The sequence below is a fragment of the Protopterus annectens genome, chromosome 11.part0, assembly GCF_019279795.1.
Source record: "Protopterus annectens isolate FY-2018-M chromosome 11.part0, PAN1.0, whole genome shotgun sequence".
NCBI classification, from domain to species: Eukaryota; Metazoa; Chordata; order Ceratodontiformes; family Protopteridae; genus Protopterus; species Protopterus annectens.
Window position 1 is genome coordinate 236,931,630 of NC_056745.1, and position 23,660 is coordinate 236,955,289.

The following is a 23,660-nucleotide window of genomic DNA, read 5'->3' on the forward strand; positions in this document are numbered from 1 at the left end:
GCTTTGGTATATAGTTCAACATACATTACTATCATAATGCAGCAGCGTGCATGTCTGTATAAGGAAAACATAAATTTGATTGGATGATCTCTAGGACATTTGACCTATTGAGGAAAGTCCAGGCTGCATTCAATAGACAAGTAGCATATCCCACAAACACCAACAAAGTGAAGCTTTGATTTTGAACTTTATATTGTGATAGTGGTGAATCAGATTTTGTTAGATCGCCACTATAAGGATGAGTATGGAATGGAAATGAGAAGTTTAACATACATCAATTTTTTTTATTTTCAAGAGGAAAGAGAGCATTGAGATCTGTTAAGTATGCCTTGGTATATAGTTTAACATACATCACTATCATAATGAGCCAGTGTGTATTTCCATATAAGTAAAGTATAAAGTTGATTGGATGGCCTTTAGTGCATTTGAACTATAGAGGAAATGTCTTGGCCATATCCAATAAATAATTAGTATATTCCACAAACACCAGTAAAGTGAAGTTCTGACATATCCATTCATGATTGGGCTTCACATTACAATCCTGGTGAATTTAGGAATGAATGAACAGCAGGACGTTATGTTTACCAAGAAAACGTCAAAATAAATACAATAGTTGTTTCATGATCTTACAAAAATAGGGATGAAAACATTGGATGAAGGAAATGGGAAGTTTTATAACTTGTAAGTGTAAGAATGTCTTTGATGTCATGGGAAGAGACGAAAATATGAACATGTAATAGAGATGAATATATGAAAACTCTAAAATGTCAAATAAGACAAAAGAACTTTGAAGATGTCTAACAAATGTTTTGTGGAGACTTGTCATTCTTGAAATGCATAGAATTGATGAACAAACATTTTAAATTTGGATACAAAGAAAGGAAAGAGAAATTTGATTGGATAGAGCTATAACCAATAGTTACTTAGATATGTTTTCTAAAAATAGTCAAGAAATCCTGAATTTCAATTGGCTACATAAAGGATGAAGACTTCTGTTGATTAGACAACATTAATTTAAATATTTTAGTGTGGTTTTAACAAAATGATTTAAAGAAGGGTTGTAAGAACCTGAAAGCGCTTATCCATTTTTTATACATTTTTTATTTATTAAAGTCTTTGTGTTTTAAGTATTGCTTCCTGATTTTTTTTTGTATAGAATTGAGAGTGATAGTGAACAAAGAAAGGCTACAACCTGGCTGTGGTGGAAGTAGTGTTGGTGTTGGTGGTTTTAATTTTTCTACAACGCTACACTTGAGTGGAGACCTTCCTGTTATGGTTATTGGTGATATATATATATATATATATATATATATATATATATATATATATATATATATATATATATATATATATATACACACACACACACACACACACACACACACACAGAAAAAGATATATAGATAAATATAACTTGCAGCTAGATCACTTTAGTTGGTGATTGCATACATGTATCCTATCTGTCATAGATTATGCTTTAAATTGTTAATGCTAATTCAGATTTGGTTGGTGTAGTATGTCATGCAGAATAACTCATATTCATAACTTGTTTATGCTTATGAGCTACACCTGCATCGTATATTATAATATCACTCATATAACTACAACAATACAGCTGTAAAACATTGATGTTCAAGATAATACTATCTAACAAAAATGTGTACAGCATGGCTGGCCACTGCTGTTTTCTAATTCTTCCACTCCTCGGGTATGAGTAACATGTAACTGTAAGTCATATGGTCATAAACTGCATTATTCAGCAATGAATAGAGACATCTGTGTTTATGCATTGAAACTGTCTGGAATTAAATATGCAGCCTGCTGTGCCAAAGTATTAAGATGCACTGATTAGAAACCCACACGGAGAATGCATTCATGCCTTCAGACTCTGTAGGCTACTTGCTTGATTTCACTGCAGCATCTGCACTCAGTTGCAGTTGGCATAGTTTGTGTAAGCTTATGGCATGACTACAGTTATGAGAATCTCCAATTTAGAAGTAAGAAAAATCATGTAGAGAAACACCTAATTAGCTGCTAATTACTGTGTCTTTGAATTATACACCATACTACCAGATCTGACAATATTAGTGTTCTCCACACTAGCTGTCACCTTGTAGTAGCATTGGCAGCCACATTTATTCAGACATGCACACTCTCAGATGTTCATACAAAAGCACATATATCCACCCAGCCACAGAAAGGCCCTACTCACTTGCTTTCACTCATGGAAATGCTCCCTTAAATATCAACATGCATGATCCAACATGCACCCATGTAGTCACATTCATGGCCCTTCAGAGAGACACACTTACCCATGTAGGCATTTTCGAGTTTCACCAGCTTACCTAGCCTTTTGTCTGTATGCAGGAAAGCCAGAACCCTGGCAAAAATTGACGTAGACCCAGGGGAGATATGCAAACTGCGTTTCAAAGGTAGCCCATTTGAGAGGTGCACCAAAAACCCAAGCACATGTAGCATCAGTGCCACACACTACATCCTGGGGCTAAGCTGAACATTGTACTTTCATTGTAAAAAGGTTACACTGACATTAAACAAACATAATTGGCAATCAGTGTTCACTAACTATTGTTTTAAAAAATTATGCATTGGATGGTATAGTTATGCTCATAATATATACATAAAGTCATTTAGTCTGCAATATTAAAAATTAGTTTAATGTAGGCAACAATGCAGATGGTTCTAAGAATAATACATTTATTATAGATCCATTAGCTTTATTGCAGCAGTCAGAGCTTGCTGATTAAGACCCCACTTATCATGAATAATGTCTTTTTAAAGATGCTGCAGCTGTGCTGATTATAAATAAATGTACTGCAGTTTTAGTTAGTTTATTCCCCATCCTGAAGCTTCCTGATTTGCACCCTTTCCTCTGCTATTTTACTTTGCTGTTTGTGCTTACCATTTGAGTCCACGATAGTATTTAAATTTTAAGGAATATTTTACCCTCAGATTTTTGAAGTAGTTTTCCTACTGATAGAATCCAAATGTGGCTTTTACTGTGAGCCCACCTTTTCACAAGCTTTGAAAAATGCTGCATTTCAGTCTTGTTGGTAATTATCTGGAGTACATCTCTAATAAATCCTGTTAAATACATTTTGTATCATACCTTACAGATGTTCTACTGTTTTGCGGCAGAGGCTGTCTCATAGCTGTCTTGACTCTGAACCCTGTCTTAGGAGTGGTGTTTTTGGAATGACCCATTATGATACATTAGAGTGTCTTATATAACATAGTCTGTATAGTTGTTTTGAACATGTGTACAGTTAACGTATATGTGGCTCTACTACGTTAGACCGACAGTCCACAACACCGACACCACAAGAACGAAACCGCAAAAACACGAAAGTTCACATACCCAGCAAACCACAATACTGACAGTTAACAAAACAAAACATTCGCTGTTCCACACAACACACACACAACACAAGCACACCAACAATCTAAAAACCTACACTACACCTTACACACAACTATCTATGCACTAACCTTAACCCAAACCCTAACCCTAAGGTCCGTCACTATCGCACACTTACCTTACCTGCCCCCTAATCCTAACTCACTTAATCCGGCCCTAACCCTCAAGTCCTTCACTATCACACACTTACCTTACCCACACCCTAACCCTAACTCACTTAATCTGCCCCTAACCCTCAATTCCCTCACTATCGCACACTTAACTTACCCGCTCCCTAACCCTAAATCCCTCACTATCGCACACACACCTTACATGCACCCTAACCCTAAATCCCTCACTATGGCACACTTAACTAGTCGTACTCACACATTTCCCATGCTGGTGTTTTTGCTGTGTGGATTCTGAGTTGTCGGTTAACTGCTCCGTCAGTCTTCTGGCGTCAGTGATGTCAGTGTCGATCTTCCGAGATTTCATTCTAATGTAGGGAACCCATATATACATATATCTACACACACATATGTGTGTGTAATCACTCATGTGCATGTATGTGTTTTTATATATATATATACCTGTCAAATCTTTGAAGGCTCAAAATTTCAAACGTTACATGGTCGAGACCAAACGTTTTGAAATTTTGAGTGTTCGAAGATGGACTTTCAACGGCACTGTACGGTGCAGATAGGGAGAATTTACCTTTTCTGCACTGAAGTGTGGTCACAGAGTTGGTATATTTAAGCTTGGGGGGTGCAGGGGGGGCTTGCCCCCCTGCCTACACTGTTAGTGTTTTTTTCTATGTTTTCTTTTTTTTTTTTTTTTTTTATGTTCCAACATCCAAATGTCAAACATTTGGATGTTTGAACATTTAACATAGCCCCTTTATATATATAATGTGTATCTATATGTGTGTGTATGTGTATATATACATATATATATATATATATATATATATATATATATATATATATACACACAGACACACACGCACACACATATAGGATGCCATAGATTGTTCATGGCATACATTTATCTCATGACACTTTTTTGGTAATTTTTATCATTGGTCCAAGTGGTTTTATAATGTTACAGTCAAACTGCAACAGTTAGACTGAAATATGCTATTAGGAGTGTTCCTCTTTCTCTGCTGTTGTGTAACAATTTAGTTTATATAGTTAATTTCTGGGAATATAGGAAAAAACGTCCACATTGGGAGGTGTTGGGGTTGTAGCCACCCACATAAAAGCAAGGTTTCGGGTTATTGTAGGTGATCGCAAATGTAATTTTTTTTCATTTGTGATCACTTCACTTTGTGTGTATTTTTTTTTTTTAAGATTAAATCAATTGCCAGTGAATTTGTTCAACGTATTTTCTGTTGAAAGTTCACTGGTGATCTAAAGACATATGTGTGTGTGTGTGTGTGTGTGTGTGTGTGTGTGTGTGTGTGTGTGTGTGTGTGTGTGTGAGAAAGATCATTAAGTCATATCTCTCAACCTCTTAGAGCAAGAAATCTGGACAAAGCCACAAATAAATGTTGTTCAAAGGCCCAACAATAGGGACAGTTTTTAAATATTGTTCTTGCAAACTTAGAAAGTTGATAAAATAACAGGTTTTGCATTAGCATGGATTTTCTGAAGGGTATAAAGTCTGAAACCCAGTTGTGTGTCATTATTTTCTAACTTCAGTCTTTAATGATTTGCCAGTAATTTGCCAGAAAACCACAATTTTATGAAAAATGGACCAAAAATATGAGGCAAAAATCTGGATATTCTGTGAAAATCTGTACAGTTGAGAGTTATGCATTAAGTGTAGGATAGCCAACTTTAGAGGACTACACTTGAAAACAATGTCCACAACAACAGAGGCAAATGTCATACATGTATAAATTATTAAGGAGTTAATTTGTGTGACAGGTAAAACTTTTTGTAGCAGTTTACTAGGTTACTTCTACCAAATGTACTTTCCAAGACACCAATAACTTTTCCAATATAATGTGTTATTTGTTGTGAAATGAACCTTCACGTAGGGTTAGGTTGTATCATGAGAGAATACCAAAGTGTGAAACTGCTACTGCTGCTTGGCAATTCACGTCTTCTAGTCTCTTCTCAATGTTTATATGACTCAAAATGTTTTGTATAGCAGGTCTTTGCATATACTCTACTCTGATCTTAACTTTTAATAAAAGCAAAGCTTTTAAATGTTTATTTCCTGTTTTTTTATGCAGGTTTGCAATTAAACTTCTGGAAGACCTAATATTCTTTGTTGCCGATTGCCCGAACAATGGACAGGAAGTACTCAGTGTGGTAATTACAAAGCCAAACAGGGAAAGGCAAAAACTAATGAGAGAACAAAATATTTTGGCTCAGGTAGGTATCTTCCTTAGCACAGCAAATACATTTTAAAAACGCCTATGTTAAACACAGTTTCATTGCATTGTTTTTTCAGTGATTAGCATGTGAGTCAATTTATAAAATTGCACTTGTGTGGTAAATGGAACTTAACACGACTTTATTTTTGTGCTGTTAAATATTTCACATGCAATTGTGGCTGACAAATGACATAAAGATTTTATTTACTATGTCCCTTATAGTACAGGTTGATTAATTTTGATATGCTTTCCTTGTTTGACTAATTAAGCTGTGTTGTGCTATCATAAATTAGCTAGAGAGGTGTGAAAAAGAAAGATCTTGTCCATTTTACAAACTCTTAGAATGATGAATATGCAGTTGATTTTTCTGCTACCCAGCAGTCCAGATATACCATTTGTTGGTTCCTTGTTAGATTATTTGGTTATTCAGATAACTCCTTTCTGTCCTGCGAAAACTGCATCACCAAAAATGTTGTAACCTCATCACCTTTAATTTCAAATACCTTTTGCATGGAAAAGGATTTTTGCTGTACATGATGAAAACAGGTAGCAGACTGCATGTCCATCCTCTTCTGCCAGCTCTGTCAGTCACCTGTGTTGTGTTGCTGATGGAATCTAGGTCAATTGGGCTGCATTCAGGGATTTATCCTTTTGCAACATTGGAGCCTACATACCAGTATAATGTGGGTTAAATAACCCCAATAAATGCAGAACAGTTGCATATGACTGTACTGTAACAGTAAGTGTTTAAGGGATATTAGAGTGCATGTTGACTTATTTCACTTCAGTCCCTTGGTTAAGCTTGGTTATTTCTGGTTTTTCTAGTTACTAAAAGTGATTCATGCCTGCTGCTGCTAATGCTACTTGTATTTCAGGTTTAAGGTACCCTCACACAGGATTACGTTTCCTTCTTGCTTTCTGTCAGGGCATACAAGTAGGAGTCCTGGTGTTGTAGAGGAGAAAATCTTTATCCCTGTATTTTTGCATTGACCATTATATTATTAGTTTTTTTTTTTTATAATTCATTTTATCCCTGTTGCAAGCCAGCCATCAGCCCAATAATAATTGATTAGCCCATTTCCCCTTAGTATGAGAGCTGGTTGTGGGAGGCCATCAATTTAAGCAGTTGTCAAGGTTTTCTTCTTGATGGTTTAATTCCTCACCACCAGCCTGGCTGATGTGCATGCCTGCTTGTTTGAGGGTTTGCGATTCCCTCTACTAGAGGCTTGTACACTCCTGTCAGCCCCCCCCCCCAAAGCACATACCTCTGGACTGCATGCTGCATACTGTAATCCAACTTCACCATGAACTGTAGGGAAGCAGACCTCCTTCCTTCACCCAGGATGGGAGGGCCAGTGCTGGGCATTCACTATCACCCAGCCTATTCATCTCTTTCAGCACTGAGGCCAGTAACCAGAAGCAGGTTGTCTGTGCACTAGTAAAGCCTTTGATCTGAAGTAGGAGATTCATTTGTCTGCAACCTGTGGGTTATGGATCCGATATCGGATCCGAACCGGCATGGTTTTCCAGCTATGGATCCGAGCTCTCAGCTCCTCCCCTCACCCATAATGCCCTGCTCTCCCTACATGACCTCAGATCTAGTTTGCCGCGCTGGTGACCAGATTGGATTTCAGAGCTCTTCAGCTAAGTGTTTGTTATTCTCTTTTGCAGTGTTAAATTTAAAATTGTTAGTTAGTTTTGTGTGAAAGTTTTAGGTTCCCTATCCTTATAGCTTAAAGTTTAAAGTTTTTAATAACTTTTTATAACTTTTAGTTATCCCTCCCCTCGCTGGTGCGTAGTGTGTGTTTGGGCCTGTGTTTGCTTTGGCTAGTTAGCATTTATTATTTTTAAAAAAAAAAAAAGAGTAGAAGTATCCTTAGGATGTCTGAACCCCCTAAGGCTTTCTTTTCAAAGTGCTCCGAGTGTGGCCATAAGCTTTCTCCTGCTGATGGCCACACTCGGTGCGTTCGATGCCTTGGGGTTGAACACCTCACTTCTGGATGTTCCATTTGTGCAGGGTTCAACCCCAGGGCATTGAAGGAGCGGAGGTCGAAGCTGGTCCTGGCGGGACTTTTGCCCCCGGACATGGCTTCGGCTACCGCTCCTTCAGGGGGTACCGTGTCTTCGGTTCCCTCCTCTCCTGCTCCCCCTCCTCCACCTGGGACTCAACCTCCCTCTAGTGGTTTGGAGGAGAGGGAAGCAAGAAAAAAGGACCGGAGGGAGAAGCACCATAAGCGGCGGGCCGAGACCTCTGTTTCGGCCCCGCCTGCCAAGCGGGCTTCTCCTCCGGCCTCCTTGTCTGCTGGTTCTCCCCCTCCTCGGCTCTGGTCTCCAGTGTGCTTCTCACCGGGACCTGAGGAGGAGGAGACCCGATCTCCATTGAGGCTATCGAGGAGGCACTCAAGGCCTACCTCGGTAGCCTCGTCGAGATCTACGTACAGTTTAGCTGACGCTGATCTGGACCGGATGCTGAGAAGGTTCATCCAGGCCCAGATGCAGATGGGAGTGCTCCTGCCTCCCCCCCTCTGGGGGGGAGCTCGACCCCTTTCTTCAAACCTATAGCTCCTTCTCCGACCCGCTACCCGGGTTCGGAGCAGTTGGAGCCGAGCAGCTTCGGAGCCGGGGGTGGGTCGGCGCCGATAGTACTGGGTACTTCGGATCCGACCCTGCCCTCGAGTGCTTCGGATCCGACCTCTCGGAGCTTGGATCCGAGCTTCGGATCCGGGGGGATCAGTGTTCCTTCGGCTCCATCGGTGTCGGAGCGCACTGCCCCCTCGGATCCGAGTGCTTCGGCGCCAGCTCCGATCCACTCTTCGGATCCGAGGGGGAGCCGATTATCGGATCCTTTGGTCGAGGTTGCCTCCCCCTCAGCTTTTGATGTAGTGGAGAGGGCCCTGTTGAGGGTTTCCGGACCCCCGGCACTTGCTTTGGCTCCTTCCCGCGCTCCATCTGCACTGGGCCAGGCTTCCACCATCCGGCCACTGGGACAGCCCGCTCCTTTGCCCCAAGTTGTTCCATTGGAACATGACACCGCTTGCGAGGGGTCCTCGGACAGCCCCCCTGAGGATGCACCTTGCAAGCATACGTGTAAAAGGAGGCACATAGACTCCCCCGAGTCTCTCACAGAAGACACAGATTTGGAGGAAGGGGAAGGCTCCCCAAGATCACCCCCCCGAGGATGTCTCCTTTGGAGACATCATGGAAATGCTTCGCGTAAGGGGGGGTGGTCTGCCCACAAGTCTTCCTCGGACGAGTCCGTGTTCTTGGAGGCATTTGAAGCGGGCCCGTCTACCTCTTGGGTGTCCCCTCCTGCCGACCCCCTGGTGGACCTAATTACCACCAGGGCGTGGAAGGAACCGGACACCGTGGAGCCAATCCCAAAAAGGCCAAACCGCATCCTTAGTCCCCCGGCTGACCGTGCCCACTGGAGCAAGGGGCCTCCGGTAGATGCCATGTTGACGGCGGCAGCCACCAAGAGGGAACTTGCTCAGGAGAGTCCCTCAGTCCATCCCCCGAGCAAGGAGTCTCGGATGATGGACCGCTTGGGGAAGCGAATGTTTAGTTCAGCGACCTTTTCAGTGAGGGCGCTGAACTACTTGGCACATGTGATTAGGATGCAGCGCGATCTCATCAAGGAATTCGCTGCATCCCCCCAGAGTCCATGTTGGAGGAGGACAAACTGCTGCACTCCACCCGTATGGCCACTCTCAGGTCCGTGACTAATACCTCTATGCGGTTACTGTCCCATGCTATGGAGGGAGCCGCTAGAGCCGCAGGGGTAGGCCTAGTTACTAGACGACAGGCCTGGCTCCGCCATTGTGATTTCACGGAGCCCTTCAAGGTGTCATTCGCGAAAGCTGCCTTCGATGGTTCTGCCCTTTTTGGCAAAACTGTTCGCGATACTTTGACCCAGAGTGAGAAGGACGGGAAGACGCTCTCTGCCGTCGGAATCCGCTGCTCTGTGCCCCAGAGGTCCTATTCTAGGAACCAAAAGGGCCAAAAGAAGATGTGGTTCCGGAAGTCGCAGCAGTCCCAGCCCGCTCCAGACAACCAGTCCTTCCGTGGCAGAGGAGGACAGGGTGGATGCCGCCCTTGGGGCAGAGGGGCTCCCAGGAACTTCGGGTCCAGAGAACCTTTCTCTGAACGGCCCTCGCAGCAGCCCTGAAGGGTTGCCCGGCTGCTCCACTCTGGAGGCAGTCAGGGGGCATTTCTCGGAGCACCTAGCGGCATGGGAGTCCATAACATCAGACCGCTGGGTCCTCCGCATCATATCCAGAGGATACCTCATTCCGTTTCATCACACCCCAAAATTAAAGTCCCTCCCCGACGTTCCACCCGGTCAGTGGGAGGCCGCTTTGGCAGAAATTGGCCATCTGCTGAAGAAAAGAGCCATCCAGCCCGTCCCCCCAGACCAGATCGGATCAGGGTTCTACTCCAGGTTCTTTTTAGTGCCAAAAAAGACGGGGGACCTAAGACCAATTTTAGACCTGTCACTCTTAAACCTGGCAGTTCCCAAGGAGAAGTTTCGAATGGTTACCTTGCAGTCCATTCTCCCCCTTCTGGGAGAAAATCATTGGATGTGCTCTATAGACCTCAAGGATGCATACTACTACATTCTAATGGACAGACGCTCCAGGAGGTTTCTTCGCTTCCGGCTGGGAGCCAGTCACTACCAATTCAGGGTCCTTTCCTTTGGTCTCACTACAGCCCCCAGGGTGTTCACCAAAGTATTAGCAGTGGTAGCGGCCCACCTGAGGCTGCAGGGGGTACAGGTCTTCCCATACCTGGACGACAGGCTCCTTACCGCCCCAACAAGGCATCTACTGTTATTGGCACGAGACTCCTTTCTCCATCTAGCTCCCCGCCTTGGCATCACGATAAAAGCAGAAAAATCCAACCTAGCCCCTACGCAGATCATAGATTTTATAGGTGCCAGGTTAGACACGAGACAGTTGAGAGCCTTCCTCATGGCGGGCAGAGTTCAGAATCTACAGCTCCAGGTGCGGGCCATCCTCCACTCCAGCTCAGTTCTGGCGGAATTGGTCCTGAGGGCTCTAGGGTAATGGCAGCAGCGATAGCTCTTCTACCTCTCGCCAGGCTCAATATGCGAGTCCTTCAATGGACATTCCTAGTTCAGTGGTCTTATCTTGCTCTTCCTATGCATCATCCCATTGCGATCAGCAAGGCTTGCAAGCGGTCCCTCTTGTGGTGGCTCCACTCCCAAGATCTCCACAGAGGCTGCCACTTTTGTGCTTCTCCCCCTCTCGCCACGGTGACCACGGACGCCTCCCGCCTCAGGTGGGGGGTGCATTTTGCAGGTCGGACGGTCCAAGGCACGTGGAACGATTCAGAGACCTTACTGCATATCAATGTTCTAGAGATGAGAGCAGTGCTTTTAGCGTTGCAAGCACTTCAGGCCTTTCTTCCCTTGGGAACTATTGCGATTCAGTCAGACAACATGTCTGTCGTCTGGTGCATCAGCAAACAGGGGGGAACCAGGTCTTACCCTCTCTGTCGAGAAGCCGTGAGAGTGTGGGAATGGGCAATCTCCACCAACCGCTTTCTCATCGCAACGCATATTCCGGGTCGGTCCAACATCCTTGCGGACAAGCTCAGTCGCACCATTCTCTCCCCTTACGAGTGGTCTCTCAATGCTCAAGTAGCGAAATGCATCTTCGCACGGTGGGGAACTCCTTGTTGCGATCTTTTTGCGTCTCCCTCAAACACCAAGTGCGACAGTTTTTTCGCTCTAATACCTCCGCCCGGAGATACCCCAAGAGACGCTCTGGTGCATGCTTGGCCCCCCGGTCTTCTTTACGCTTACCCTCCTTTGCCTCTGATGCTCCAAGTTCTTCAGAAAGCCTCCCGGTTGGGGTGCAGAATGATTCTCATTGCCCCATTCTGGCCTCGACAGATCTGGTTCCCTTTCCTAAGGTCTCACTCAGTGAATCCACCTTGGATTCTAGATCCCATTCCGGATCTGATATCTCATCCGTCCCATCTATCAACCCCGAATCTGGACAACCTGAAGCTAACTGCTTGGCTGCTCCAGTTCCACTCCTGATCAGGACTCCCGGTATTTCGTCTCCCGTTAAGGCCATCTTGGTAGCGGCTCATAAACCATCTACCAGGAAAGTTTACCACAGCAAGTGGAAACGGTTCTCCATTTGGGCGGAGCGGCAAGGTCTAGACCCCTTCACAGTTCCCCTTCCTCTGGTGCTTGACTTCCTAACCACTCTTTTTAATGATGGTGCCAGCAGTTCCACGGTCAAAGTACAACTTGCGGCAATTTCTCACTATCATATTGGTCATGACTCCAGTCCACTGATGTCTGCCAAATTGTGTAAAATCTTCCTGAAAGGTACTTTTCTTCTTAGACCCCCTGTAAAGCAAGCAGTTCCTCCATGGGACCTTTCTTTGGTTCTTCAGGCCTTGACAGCTCCCCCCTTCGAACCTGCGGCCACGGTAGATCTAAAATTTTTATCTCTCAAGACAGCCTTTTTAGTGGCCATTACTTCGGCCAAGAGAGTTTCGGAACTTCAAGCCTTGTCCATCAAGCCTCCTTACTTGGTCTTTCATCCAGACCGTGTATTCCTCAGGACCAACCCGTCCTTTCTTCCTAAGGTAGCTTCGGAAGCAAATATTAATCAATCCATTAACCTCCTTGTTTTCTTTCCTAAATATCAAAACAAGGGTGAATACAAGCTACATTCCTTAGATGTTCACAGGCAGCTTCGTTTTTATCTGAACAGGACAGCTGGTCATAGGCAATCCGACCAGTTGTTTATTTCCTTTGCTAAATTCAATTTGGGTAAACCAATTTCCAAAGTCTCCTTATCACGCTGGATTTCACAATGCATCTTATTGGCTTATCAAGCTTCTGGGAGGCCCGCACCTGAGGGAGTACATGCCCATTCAACCCGGTCAGTTTCTACTTCAGCAGCCTTTAAAGCTAGGATTCTTCTGGATGATATTTGTTCAGCAGCCACTTGGGCTTCATCCCATACCGTTATTTCCCACTACAAGTTGGATATTACATCTAGAGGTAGAGCATCCTTTGGCTCCGCGGTGCTCCGGAATATCCTTCCATGACGTCCGCCCAAGATTCAGGTAGCTGGGGACTCTGTCCCACAGGTTGCAGACAAATGAATCTCCTACTTCAGATTTAGAAGTTATGTACTTACCATAACGTTCCATCTGAGTAGGTGTATTCATTTGTCTGCAACCATCCCGCCCTCCTATCCCCCTGGCCTTGTCAGTTTCCTGCATAGTACGTGTTACCCTTTCTAGGGTGTGTTGATTTATGGCAAACTCGATCTGAGGTCATGTAGGGAGAGCAGGGCATTATGGGTGAGGGGAGGAGCTGAGAGCTCGGATCCATAGCTGGAAAACCATGCCGGTTCGGATCCGATATCGGATCCATAACCCACAGGTTGCAGACAAATTAATACACCTACTCAGATGGAACGTTATGGTAAGTACATAACTTCTAATTATTTGTCACAGAGCTGACCAAAATTATTAAAGGTGTGTAATCCAGTGATTCCTCACACCAGGTTCTAAGAATCTGTAGAGCAACTTAGCTGTGGAAAATCAATGTGTGACGTTTTTGTGTAGATCCTCTGTATAGAAAGTTCTTACTAAAATGTACTTTTTTAGGAAAATTGTATAGCCCATAATCAGTCTTATAAATTAAGTACACAGATGTACAACCTTTCCCCGAACACACAAATTTGGCAAGAGCATATTCACTCTTGCATTATTTTTGTTGTCTTTCATCAGACATTGTAACAAAACCAACATACTTCCTTCCTACAAGGAGTAGACAGCTAGATGAAGGCAGTGAAATGTACCAATTATTAAGTTCATTAAAGAGTGGGAGGTTTATGGGAAGGTAGGAGATGGTCCTTACCATACATTGGTGTCTTCTTTATGTTTACTAGTAGATGACTTCATACAGCTGTGTGCTATTTATTGCATAGTATAATACCACTACCTTAATGGTTACTTCCAGGCCATCCCCTGTCTTATTAATTATAGTAGTGGAATAAATCCTAGCATAGCCCACATCTCCAGATGTGGTTTTGGTTGTTCTATCATGGCTCTTACTTTAATGATTCATTACTTTTTAAAATATTTTATTTATTTATTGGTTTACTTATTCGCCTGTGTAATACAATTGTTTACTGTGTTTCAGTGCTCTTAAAGTCCTTTATGGACATTTTGTGGAAAATCTTCCAAACCACGTGTTACATTACTACCTTTATTTTGGACAGAAACAGATGAGGGGGGGCTCAAAACATTTCCAGTTTAAATTGTTAAAAAGCAAGACACATTGCATCCAAATCCATTGTGTACATTTTACAACTGAAATATTCCAAATTTACATTTGGCATGCTCAGCTCCAGTCTAAGATATGGTATCTAATTTCCCTCAACTGTCGTGAATGTAAAATAGCATTTTCTCAGTCTGTTCAGTTTAATGATCTATATTTTAGTGCTTCATATCCTTTCAATATGAATTTGTGTTAGTTTCTGTGGAGTTTGCAAGAAGGTAAAAAAGCTCCATCAGGAAGGGTTTGAGCATTGCATGTTTACTCCATTTATAGAGTAAGGCCTACTACTAGAATGGTGAAGTTTTGCTGATGTATAATATTCAGTGAATTAAAAGGCACCTGTTATTTTACTTAAAGTAAGCATCCAGTCCTACCCTGATAAAAGTTTAATAAATTATTTTTTTTCTTCTTACACATTTGCTCCACGTAAAGTAGTTTTTTGCCATTTGAAAGGCATTTATGGACAGGAAATAGTGGTCATGTGAGTCAAATAAGATGCTCTGTGACAGTATGAAGAAAGTCAAAAAAAATGTTTGGTGGTTAATATAAAGTACTGCTAAGGTAACTGAATGAGGGGAAGCGAGAGGTGTACTCTTAGTAAAAAAAAAAAAAAAAAAATTATTCCCATTTTGTTTACTTGCTAAGTGGCTCTGATTTATTTTGATGTAGCTGCTGTTTTTCTTACAATAGGCCCCAATCAGTAATGTTACCACGAGGAGTAACCCTGGTGTATACCTTGCAATAACCATTTCTGACTCAGACTGCCCTATCACATTATTGTACTACCTCATGGTGCTTCACTGTGGTATGTTGTCCTTACTGCTTACTGCAAATTCCAATGAATTGTGCCAGAGAGGCACTGCATTTTAATTAGCCATGTGCCCTGATACCCGAGTAGCCCCAGAAATGCCTCCAGTGAGGCCTTTACACAACCAAGCCATTCAGAGACTCACTCTACTGAGTAAATCACCACTGCCTGCTGTATTACTTGAACACAGCCAACAGCATATGTTCAGGCATTGCTTCTCATGGGTGAGATCACATTAGAGGTAAGTTCTGGGGGTTTAGCTGACAGGTAGTGATGGAGAGGTTTGTGTGTGTGCCGTATGGAAACGTGTGAGTAGGATGACTAGTCTCAGGTGCTCACATGTGTGTGTGTGTGTGTGAGTGAGTGAGTGAGAGAGTGTGTGTTTCTGTCTGCCAGGGTGATTGCAGTAGGAAGGTTACATAGGGGATAGATAGGGTATATGTGTGTGTGTGTGTGTGTGTGTGTGTGTGTGTGTGTGTGTGTGTGTGTGTGTGTGTGTGTGTGTGTCAGTGAGTGGGATTGGTTGTGTGTTGGGGGGACTGTATATGGGTGTGTGTGTTGGGGGAGTTGTCACATCTGTACACTCCCCAAGACTAATGAACAAAGCATGCAGTATTGGAGGTTGGGAACACTAGACACCAGGGTTACTCTCTTTATATTGTGCTCTAAAGTCATTATAAAAAAAGTGAGAGATAAACATTTTGCAGGAAGAAATATGCGGGTGTGGGGAACATCTTACAAAAGACAACAGAACAATAATTGGCAGCATAAAAGACATGTGGACTGGAGGATTCACTGGACACAGGGGATAACTGTTTATATTTTGCCTTAAAGGCAGTTACAGAAATTCAAAAGTCTTTACCTTCAGCATCCACGAGCAGCTCTTTAGCAAAGTTAGTTCTCTACACCACCACTAGACAGCAGGGATAGTCCTTACATATTACCTTAAGTCCTTGAAAATAAAAATAAATAAATAAATAAACAAAAAGTTAAAGTAAACGTGGGGAGCTTTAAACTCTGCATCCTTGAAACTGTCAGCACGAGCTTTAATCATCCATGCCAACTAAGAAGTTAGTGTAAGCGGGTATTTTGTACATAATAATAATAAGTATGAAACTATAATTTCTGGCATTATTCACTGATTGCAGAGGTCTGTAAGTTATGAGGAACAGGACATGTATAACAGGCAACAGCAAGAGCAATCTGTAAAATCAAGGATAGCTGAGGGAGATGGGGAGGTGTGTCTGTGTGGGTGGAAACTTCGAGACAAAGCCGAGAGGAAGCATAGACAGTAGCAGAGAGAATTTTCAACCATTACCTGGACTCACTGGAAAAGTAACAGCAGGTGGCTACTGCATGTTCTCTACTTGGCCATACATTTACAGGGGCTACAAAGCTAGTTCTTGACTACCATCATACTGGAGTCTCACGTTTTTTATGGTTCTTGACTACCATCATACTGGAGTCTCACGTTTTGTTATGGTTCTTGACTACCATCATACTGGAGCCTCACCTTTTTTATTTTATCGTTATGCATCAAACAATTGCAACATCCACTGATTTTTTTTTTGTGCAGACTTCTATCCCTTATGTATTGCCCTCCTACTCTAATGCCACTCTGAAGGCTTTCAGACTATGGAGAAAGCTGGCCAGTTACTTGAATGAAAGGAAAGGAGAGCTGGATGTCAGGTGGTTGAGTCACCATCCCTCGAAACACCACCAGTTTCTGTACATTGTTTGAGATGTTATTTAAAACTGAGTCAGTGGCATTTGGAGTAATTCAGCTACTCTATTTGTGTCAAGATGATGTGACAGAAGATATGAGCCAGCCTGGAATATTCTTGGGGGAGTGGGTAACTGAGTAGACATACTGACTTGGTTGATATGAGGGGATAGAGAAGGTAAAAGGAAAGGGGTCTCTGGTAGTGTGCGAGTATAAAGAAATGAGGGTAACGTTGTTGTAGCACGTTACTGACAGGGATGTGAGGATGTTTAGGACATTTAAGGAGATGAGCACACAGTGGAGGTTACAATAGTAATGGTGAGTTTTACTATTATGTGAGACATTGAAAGGGGGGAGATCCTAAGCAGAGTGAAGGGGAAAAGGTGAAGGGAAGGGTGGTGAGTACAGCATGGTAAGATTAACTGAACTAAAAAGGGATGAGTAAGGTGATCTTTAGGGATTTATGGAAGGCAGTGGGAAATTGTAAACTAGATTCATAGTTTTGTTAGGAGAAATATGAGTAGGACAATGACCAGGAATTGGAGAAAACAATCTAGACATATTTCTTTCTGAAGGATATTTGCTGTGTTTGCCATCAAGACATGATGCTGTGTTCCATTTGTGATGTGGCGTTCCAAATAAATTGCCATATGACAGAGCTTGTAGTAATGCTTGACGTGTGTATAAGGGAGGGTGAACCAGGTGCATATGTTGCTGGAGTTTAGGGAAATTCCAGTGCTCTGGATCAGATTTCAGTGGAAGTGTGAGGAGATGAGTGAGTAATGCCTGCAGTCATGATGGGTTGTGGGGGCTATTTGGAGTGGGTTGCAAAAGGGATCAAGAGAACAGTGAAGATAAACAAGTAGTTCTGTTTATGGCAGAGTGGACCAAGAAGGCCATAGCCAGGCAGTGGAAATCAGGTGGATTTGTGCTGAAGGCTAGAAGAGGTTGTAGGGAATAGTTGCTAAGGTGGAGAGTAAGTGGGTGAAAGCAGGTGGATTTGTGTTGAAGGCTAGAAGAGGTTGTCTGGAATAGTTGCTGAAGCTAAGGTGGAGAGTCAGTGGGTGAAATCAGGTGGATTTGTGTTGAAGGCTAGAAGAGGTTGTCTGGAATAGTTGCTAAGGTGGAGAGTAAGTGGGTGAAATCAGGTGGATTTGTGCTGAAGGCTAGAAGAGGATGTTGGGAATAGTTGCTGAAGCTAAGGTGGAGAGTCAGTGGGTGAAATCAGGTGGATTTGTGTTGAAGGCTAGAAGAGGTTGTAGGGAATAGTTGCTAAGGTGGAGAGTCAGTGGGTGAAATCAGGTGGATTTGTGTTGAAGGCTAGAAGAGGTTGTAGGGAATAGTTGCTAAGGTGGAGAGTCAGTGGGTGAAATCAGGTGGATTTGTGTTGAAGGCTAGAAGAGGTTGTCTGGAATAGTTGCTGAAGCTAAGGTGGAGAGTAAGTGGGTGAAATCAGGTGGATTTGTGCTGAAGGCTAGAAGAGGTTGTCTGGAATAGTTGCTGAAGCTAAGGTGGAGAGTAAGTGGGTGAAATCAGGTGGATTTGTGCTGAAGGCTAGAAGAGGTTGTAGGGAATAGTTGCTAAGGTGGAGAGTAAGTGGGTGAAAGCAGGTGGATTTGTGCTGAAGGCTAGAAGAGGTTGTGTGGAATAGTTGCTGAAGCTAAGGTGGAGAGTCAGTGGGTGAAAGCAGGTGGATTTGTGTTGAAGGCTAGAAGAGGTTGTCTGGAATAGTTGCTGAAGCTAAGGTGGGAGAGTCAGTGGGTGAAAGCAGGTGGATTTGTGTTGAAGGCTAGAAGAGGTTGTCTGGAATAGTTGCTGAAGCTAAGGTGGAGAGTTAGTGGGTGAAATCAGGTGGATTTGTGCTGAAGGCTAGAAGAGGTTGTCTGGAATAGTTGCTGAAGCTAAGGTGGAGAGTCAGTGGGTGAAAGCAGGTGGATTTGTGTTGAAGGCTAGAAGAGGTTGTAGGGAATAGTTGCTAAGGTGGAGAGTCAGTGGGTGAAATCAGGTGGATTTGTGTTGAAGGCTAGAAGAGGTTGTCTGGAATAGTTGCTGAAGCTAAGGTGGAGAGTAAGTGGGTGAAATCAGGTGGATTTGTGCTGAAGGCTAGAAGAGGTTGTCTGGAATAGTTGCTGAAGCTAAGGTGGAGAGTAAGTGGGTGAAATCAGGTGGATTTGTGCTGAAGGCTAGAAGAGGTTGTAGGGAATAGTTGCTAAGGTGGAGAGTCAGTGGGTGAAAGCAGGTGGATTTGTGCTGAAGGCTAGACGAGGTTGTGTGGAATAGTTGCTGAAGCTAAGGTGGAGAGTCAGTGGGTGAAAGCAGGTGGATTTGTGTTGAAGGCTAGAAGAGGTTGTCTGGAATAGTTGCTGAAGCTAAGGTGGAGAGTCAGTGGGTGAAAGCAGGTGGATTTGTGTTGAAGGCTAGAAGAGGTTGTCTGGAATAGTTGCTAAGGTGGAGAGTCAGTGGGTGAAAGCAGGTGGATTTGTGCTGAAGGCTAGAAGAGGTTGTCTGGAATAGTTGCTGAAGCTAAGGTGGAGAGTCAGTGGGTGAAATCAGGTGGATTTGTGTTGAAGGCTAGAAGAGGTTGTCTGGAATAGTTGCTGAAGCTAAGGTGGAGAGTAAGTGGGTGAAATCAGGTGGATTTGTGCTGAAGGCTAGAAGAGGTTGTAGGGAATAGTTGCTAAGGTGGAGAGTAAGTGGGTGAAAGCAGGTGGATTTGTGCTGAAGGCTAGAAGAGGTTGTGTGGAATAGTTGCTGAAGCTAAGGTGGAGAGTCAGTGGGTGAAAGCAGGTGGATTTGTGTTGAAGGCTAGAAGAGGTTGTCTGGAATAGTTGCTGAAGCTAAGGTGGGAGAGTCAGTGGGTGAAAGCAGGTGGATTTGTGTTGAAGGCTAGAAGAGGTTGTCTGGAATAGTTGCTGAAGCTAAGGTGGAGAGTTAGTGGGTGAAATCAGGTGGATTTGTGCTGAAGGCTAGAAGAGGTTGTCTGGAATAGTTGCTGAAGCTAAGGTGGAGAGTCAGTGGGTGAAAGCAGGTGGATTTGTGTTGAAGGCTAGAAGAGGTTGTAGGGAATAGTTGCTAAGGTGGAGAGTCAGTGGGTGAAATCAGGTGGATTTGTGTTGAAGGCTAGAAGAGGTTGTCTGGAATAGTTGCTGAAGCTAAGGTGGAGAGTAAGTGGGTGAAATCAGGTGGATTTGTGCTGAAGGCTAGAAGAGGTTGTCTGGAATAGTTGCTGAAGCTAAGGTGGAGAGTCAGTGGGTGAAAGCAGGTGGATTTGTGTTGAAGGCTAGAAGAGGTTGTCTGGAATAGTTGCTGAAGCTAAGGTGGAGAGTCAGTGGGTGAAATCAGGTGGATTTGTGCTGAAGGCTAGAAGAGGTTGTGTGGAATAGTTGCTGAAGCTAAGGTGGAGAGTCAGTGGGTGAAAGCAGGTGGATTTGTGCTGAAGGCTAGAAGAGGACGTTGGGAATAGTTGCTGAAGCTAAGGTGGAGAGTCAGTGGGTGAAAGCAGGTGGATTTGTGTTGAAGGCTAGAAGAGGTTGTGTGGAATAGTTGCTGAAGCTAAGGTGGAGAGTCAGTGGGTGAAAGCAGGTGGATTTGTGCTGAAGGGCTAGAAGAGGATGTCGGGAATAGTTGCTAAGGTGGAGAGTCAGTGGGTGAAATCAGGTGGATTTGTGTTGAAGGCTAGAAGAGGCTGTAGGGAATAGTTGCTAAGGTGGAGAGTCAGTGGGTGAAAGCAGGTGGATTTGTGTTGAAGGCTAGAAGAGGTTATGTGGAATAGTTGCTGAAGCTAAGGTGGAGAGTCAGTGGGTGAAAGCAGGTGGATTTGTGCTGAAGGCTAGAAGAGGATGTCGGGAATAGTTGCTAAGGTGGAGAGTCAGTGGGTGAATAGTAAATGAAGAGAATGGAGGACTGAAACAGACGTGACATATAGATGGATTGTAAAGCAGAGAATATAGTGATGGGGGGATGGTCAAAGTAGGAATATGTTTATGGTGTGCTGTTTGAAAGTAGGCTTTTCCCAGTGTTAAGTGACATATAAGGGTAGGAATGTCTCAGTGTGATATTTTGTAATACATGGCTGGAGAGAATTGTATATAATGTCCTGTTACTAGTACTTGTTTGTTAAGACAAGCATGCACTTTCCAACTGGTAGAGTCACTGAACAAATTATTTTCATTAATTTTGGAAATGTATACTCTCTGTTGATTTTTGAAATTTTAGTAAAAAAAAGATATGGTCACCTGTCTTATCGTAACATAAAATGTGAATTACTTTATTTTTTCAATCAGTTAATTTTGTTCTTTAATTTTTACTTACTCTTTAAATGCTGCTGGATGTCTGTGTTTGGGTAAGTACTGTTTACAAAACAACTGATGGAAGCTTAGGGTGCCTTTAGACACCATTGTTGATTTATCGCATTTCAGAAGAAACTTCATCAACTTTCTAAACTTACTCAAAAAATAATAACAGCTCCAGGCATGGCAGTGTTTATTATCTAGAACCTGAGACAATGTAAAGGTGAATCTTGAATGGTGTGTACTGTGCAAAACAAATTTATTCTGATGAGATGAGTCTGATCCAACTGTTTTAAACAATAGCCTGAAGGTTTGTGAGGAGTATGACTTACAGGTTGTTCTATAACCAGATATTAAACTTTTAGGTATGGTGGTCCGCTTAATATCTACTTAACACTGCTGCTTCTAAAACTTTTGGTTGTACTCCTTTCCTGTAAAAAGTGTGATAAAAAAATGATCCAGGAAGGATATAAAAGAGAAACTTATGGATTTGCGATATTTTAGATTGTAAAATGATGAAAATGCATTCACATTAAATGATTCATTAACATTCCTGCAGTATTTAGACAAAAAGACAAAATATTTGCTCTGTGATGAAATGCTTAGATAAAAAGTATGCATTTAAGTTTCCCTTTTAATTAAGTGTGGATTATTTCCAGTATGGTATAAAGCTAGCTGGCTTGTTTAGTAATCATAATGAAACTAAAAAAGATAGAATCGCATCTGAAGGAAAGATTTGCTGATGATCTAGAACTAAGTTATCCATTCTTTTGTCTGAGAGGCCATAAAATATATTGGGATTTTTTGGTGGCTGCATGCAACTCGGAATTTTATGTTGTATACATTTATATTTTATACTTAATGGCAAAGCAGTATAAAATATTAATTGGGTTGTCTGCCTTATAGCCAAAGACATGGCTATTGGGGGTTTCCATAGTAATCTTATGTCTCATAATTTGCACACTGACAGACGTAGTAAGGTTGCTCACCCTCTACAAAGTCATTCTGAAAGTATGAATTTAGCTGATATATCAGTACCACTTTATTACTATTTTAAAAAAACTGTGTCTTATGCACTGTATACAGCAGATCTACTTCTCACATTTACTTGTATGAACTGAAGTTATTAAAGTCAGTGCTCCATTTATGTGCTTGCTTTAGAAAGTATGTTATTCACCATCAGAAACTTGCAATACCACCAGCCCTGAGTACTTAATAATCTAAGACTCTGTCATGGAGATGTAGCAGGTACTACTCACAAGTTATGTTTAGAAAGCATAGATGGTAGTTAGTTGTTCACTTAAATTTGAAGCACAGTGTTATTAGCTAAGCATCTTAATATGAAACAAAAGTCATGCAAGAATAATGGCAATGTAACCCACAGGGTTAAGGTGTGAAATGCTCGTGTTTTCTTGGGTTTGATTCCCTCAGTCTCCACATGAAAACTATGTGACTGAGTTCATCACTTCAACAAAGCTCCCAGATTGTCTGTGAAAAAAGTTACTCTTGCTGAAATGCAATATACCAGAAAATAAGATGGTAAACATTTCATATGGGATTCTGTAGATCATAAATACATTAAAAAAAAAACTTTTCAAATTAATTATATGGTAGGGATTTGTACTTTTCTGTCAGAAATCTAACAGTTTTTAATGGCATTTTTTCAGTAATTACCCTAATATTTTACTTTATTCAGTAATTGATATACTTGCTATTTTGAACAATGTTATAACTTCATTTTTACTACAGATAATATTGAGTGCACAGTTCCCTTTATATTTATTTATGCTTTTTTTTCCTTATCTTTTGTATTAGATATTTGGAATACTCAAAGCTCCATTTAATGATAAAAAGGAAGATGGACCAATGCTAAGACTTGAAGACTTGGGGGATCAGAGATATGCTCCTTTCAAATACATGTTAAGGCTGTGCTACCGACTCCTCCGGCACTCACAGCAGGACTACAGGAAAAACCAGGTCAGTTTAATACAGGATGTGCCTGTACGAAGAAAGTTCTAGGAACTTATTATTCATTCATCTTAATAAGTACTCTCGGTCTAGAAACACATACCACACAGTAAACATGCTGGATGTGAATAAAGTATTTTTACTTATAGTTTCTATGAATAGGAAACTGTCTCTAATGACTGTATCTGAACCTGAATTAAATCTGCAGTGTCAGTGGTTCAGGAAGCTTGCATGTTTACCTTTGATATTACTCCATAAGAAGGCTATGTGTTTCCCTAAACTGTGGTCTAGCATTAAGGACTTCTGCAGTTCTCAGATGCTGTCCTTTGGATGAGATCAAAAACTGAGGCTTTTTGTACTTGGTGGTGGTAGCATAGGTGGACATCACTGATGCTAACATAGATGAGTGATAAGGGTTTTCTTTACTTAACAAGAAAAGGAAAAAAAAGTAGAAGAATCTTTCCTGGTTCAAGACCATATGTCCTCATTCATTATCAGCAGCATCCTGATTATTTTCAGAAAAAAAGCCATAGGCTTAGTGGAACTATTGTGTCCAACAAATTGATACATGTCCTCGCCTTAGTTAGTTCTGCACCCTGTTGTTTCTACAGCCACTACTGTTTCACACACTATATTTCCTTTGGAGCCTGGCACTACATTACCTCTTTTATCTAAGATTATACTTCAGTATTTTCTAGATAAATAAGCCATGTTCCGTGAGGTGCAGTGGGATTTTCAC

The 23,660-nt window shown here is 42.3% G+C and overlaps 1 protein-coding gene across 2 annotated transcripts in view; it reads left to right on the forward strand.

The window, feature by feature from the left end:
* ITPR2 (inositol 1,4,5-trisphosphate receptor type 2) overlaps positions 1-23,660 on the forward strand; it is a 2,416,542-nt gene that overhangs the window by 1,050,631 nt on the left and 1,342,251 nt on the right. For both annotated transcript variants that reach the window (XM_044087657.1, XM_044087658.1), the window contains exons 14-15: positions 5,655-5,796; positions 22,769-22,930. In XM_044087657.1, coding sequence (XP_043943592.1) covers positions 5,655-5,796; positions 22,769-22,930 — 304 coding nt within the window. The remainder of the gene's footprint in view (positions 1-5,654; positions 5,797-22,768; positions 22,931-23,660) is intronic.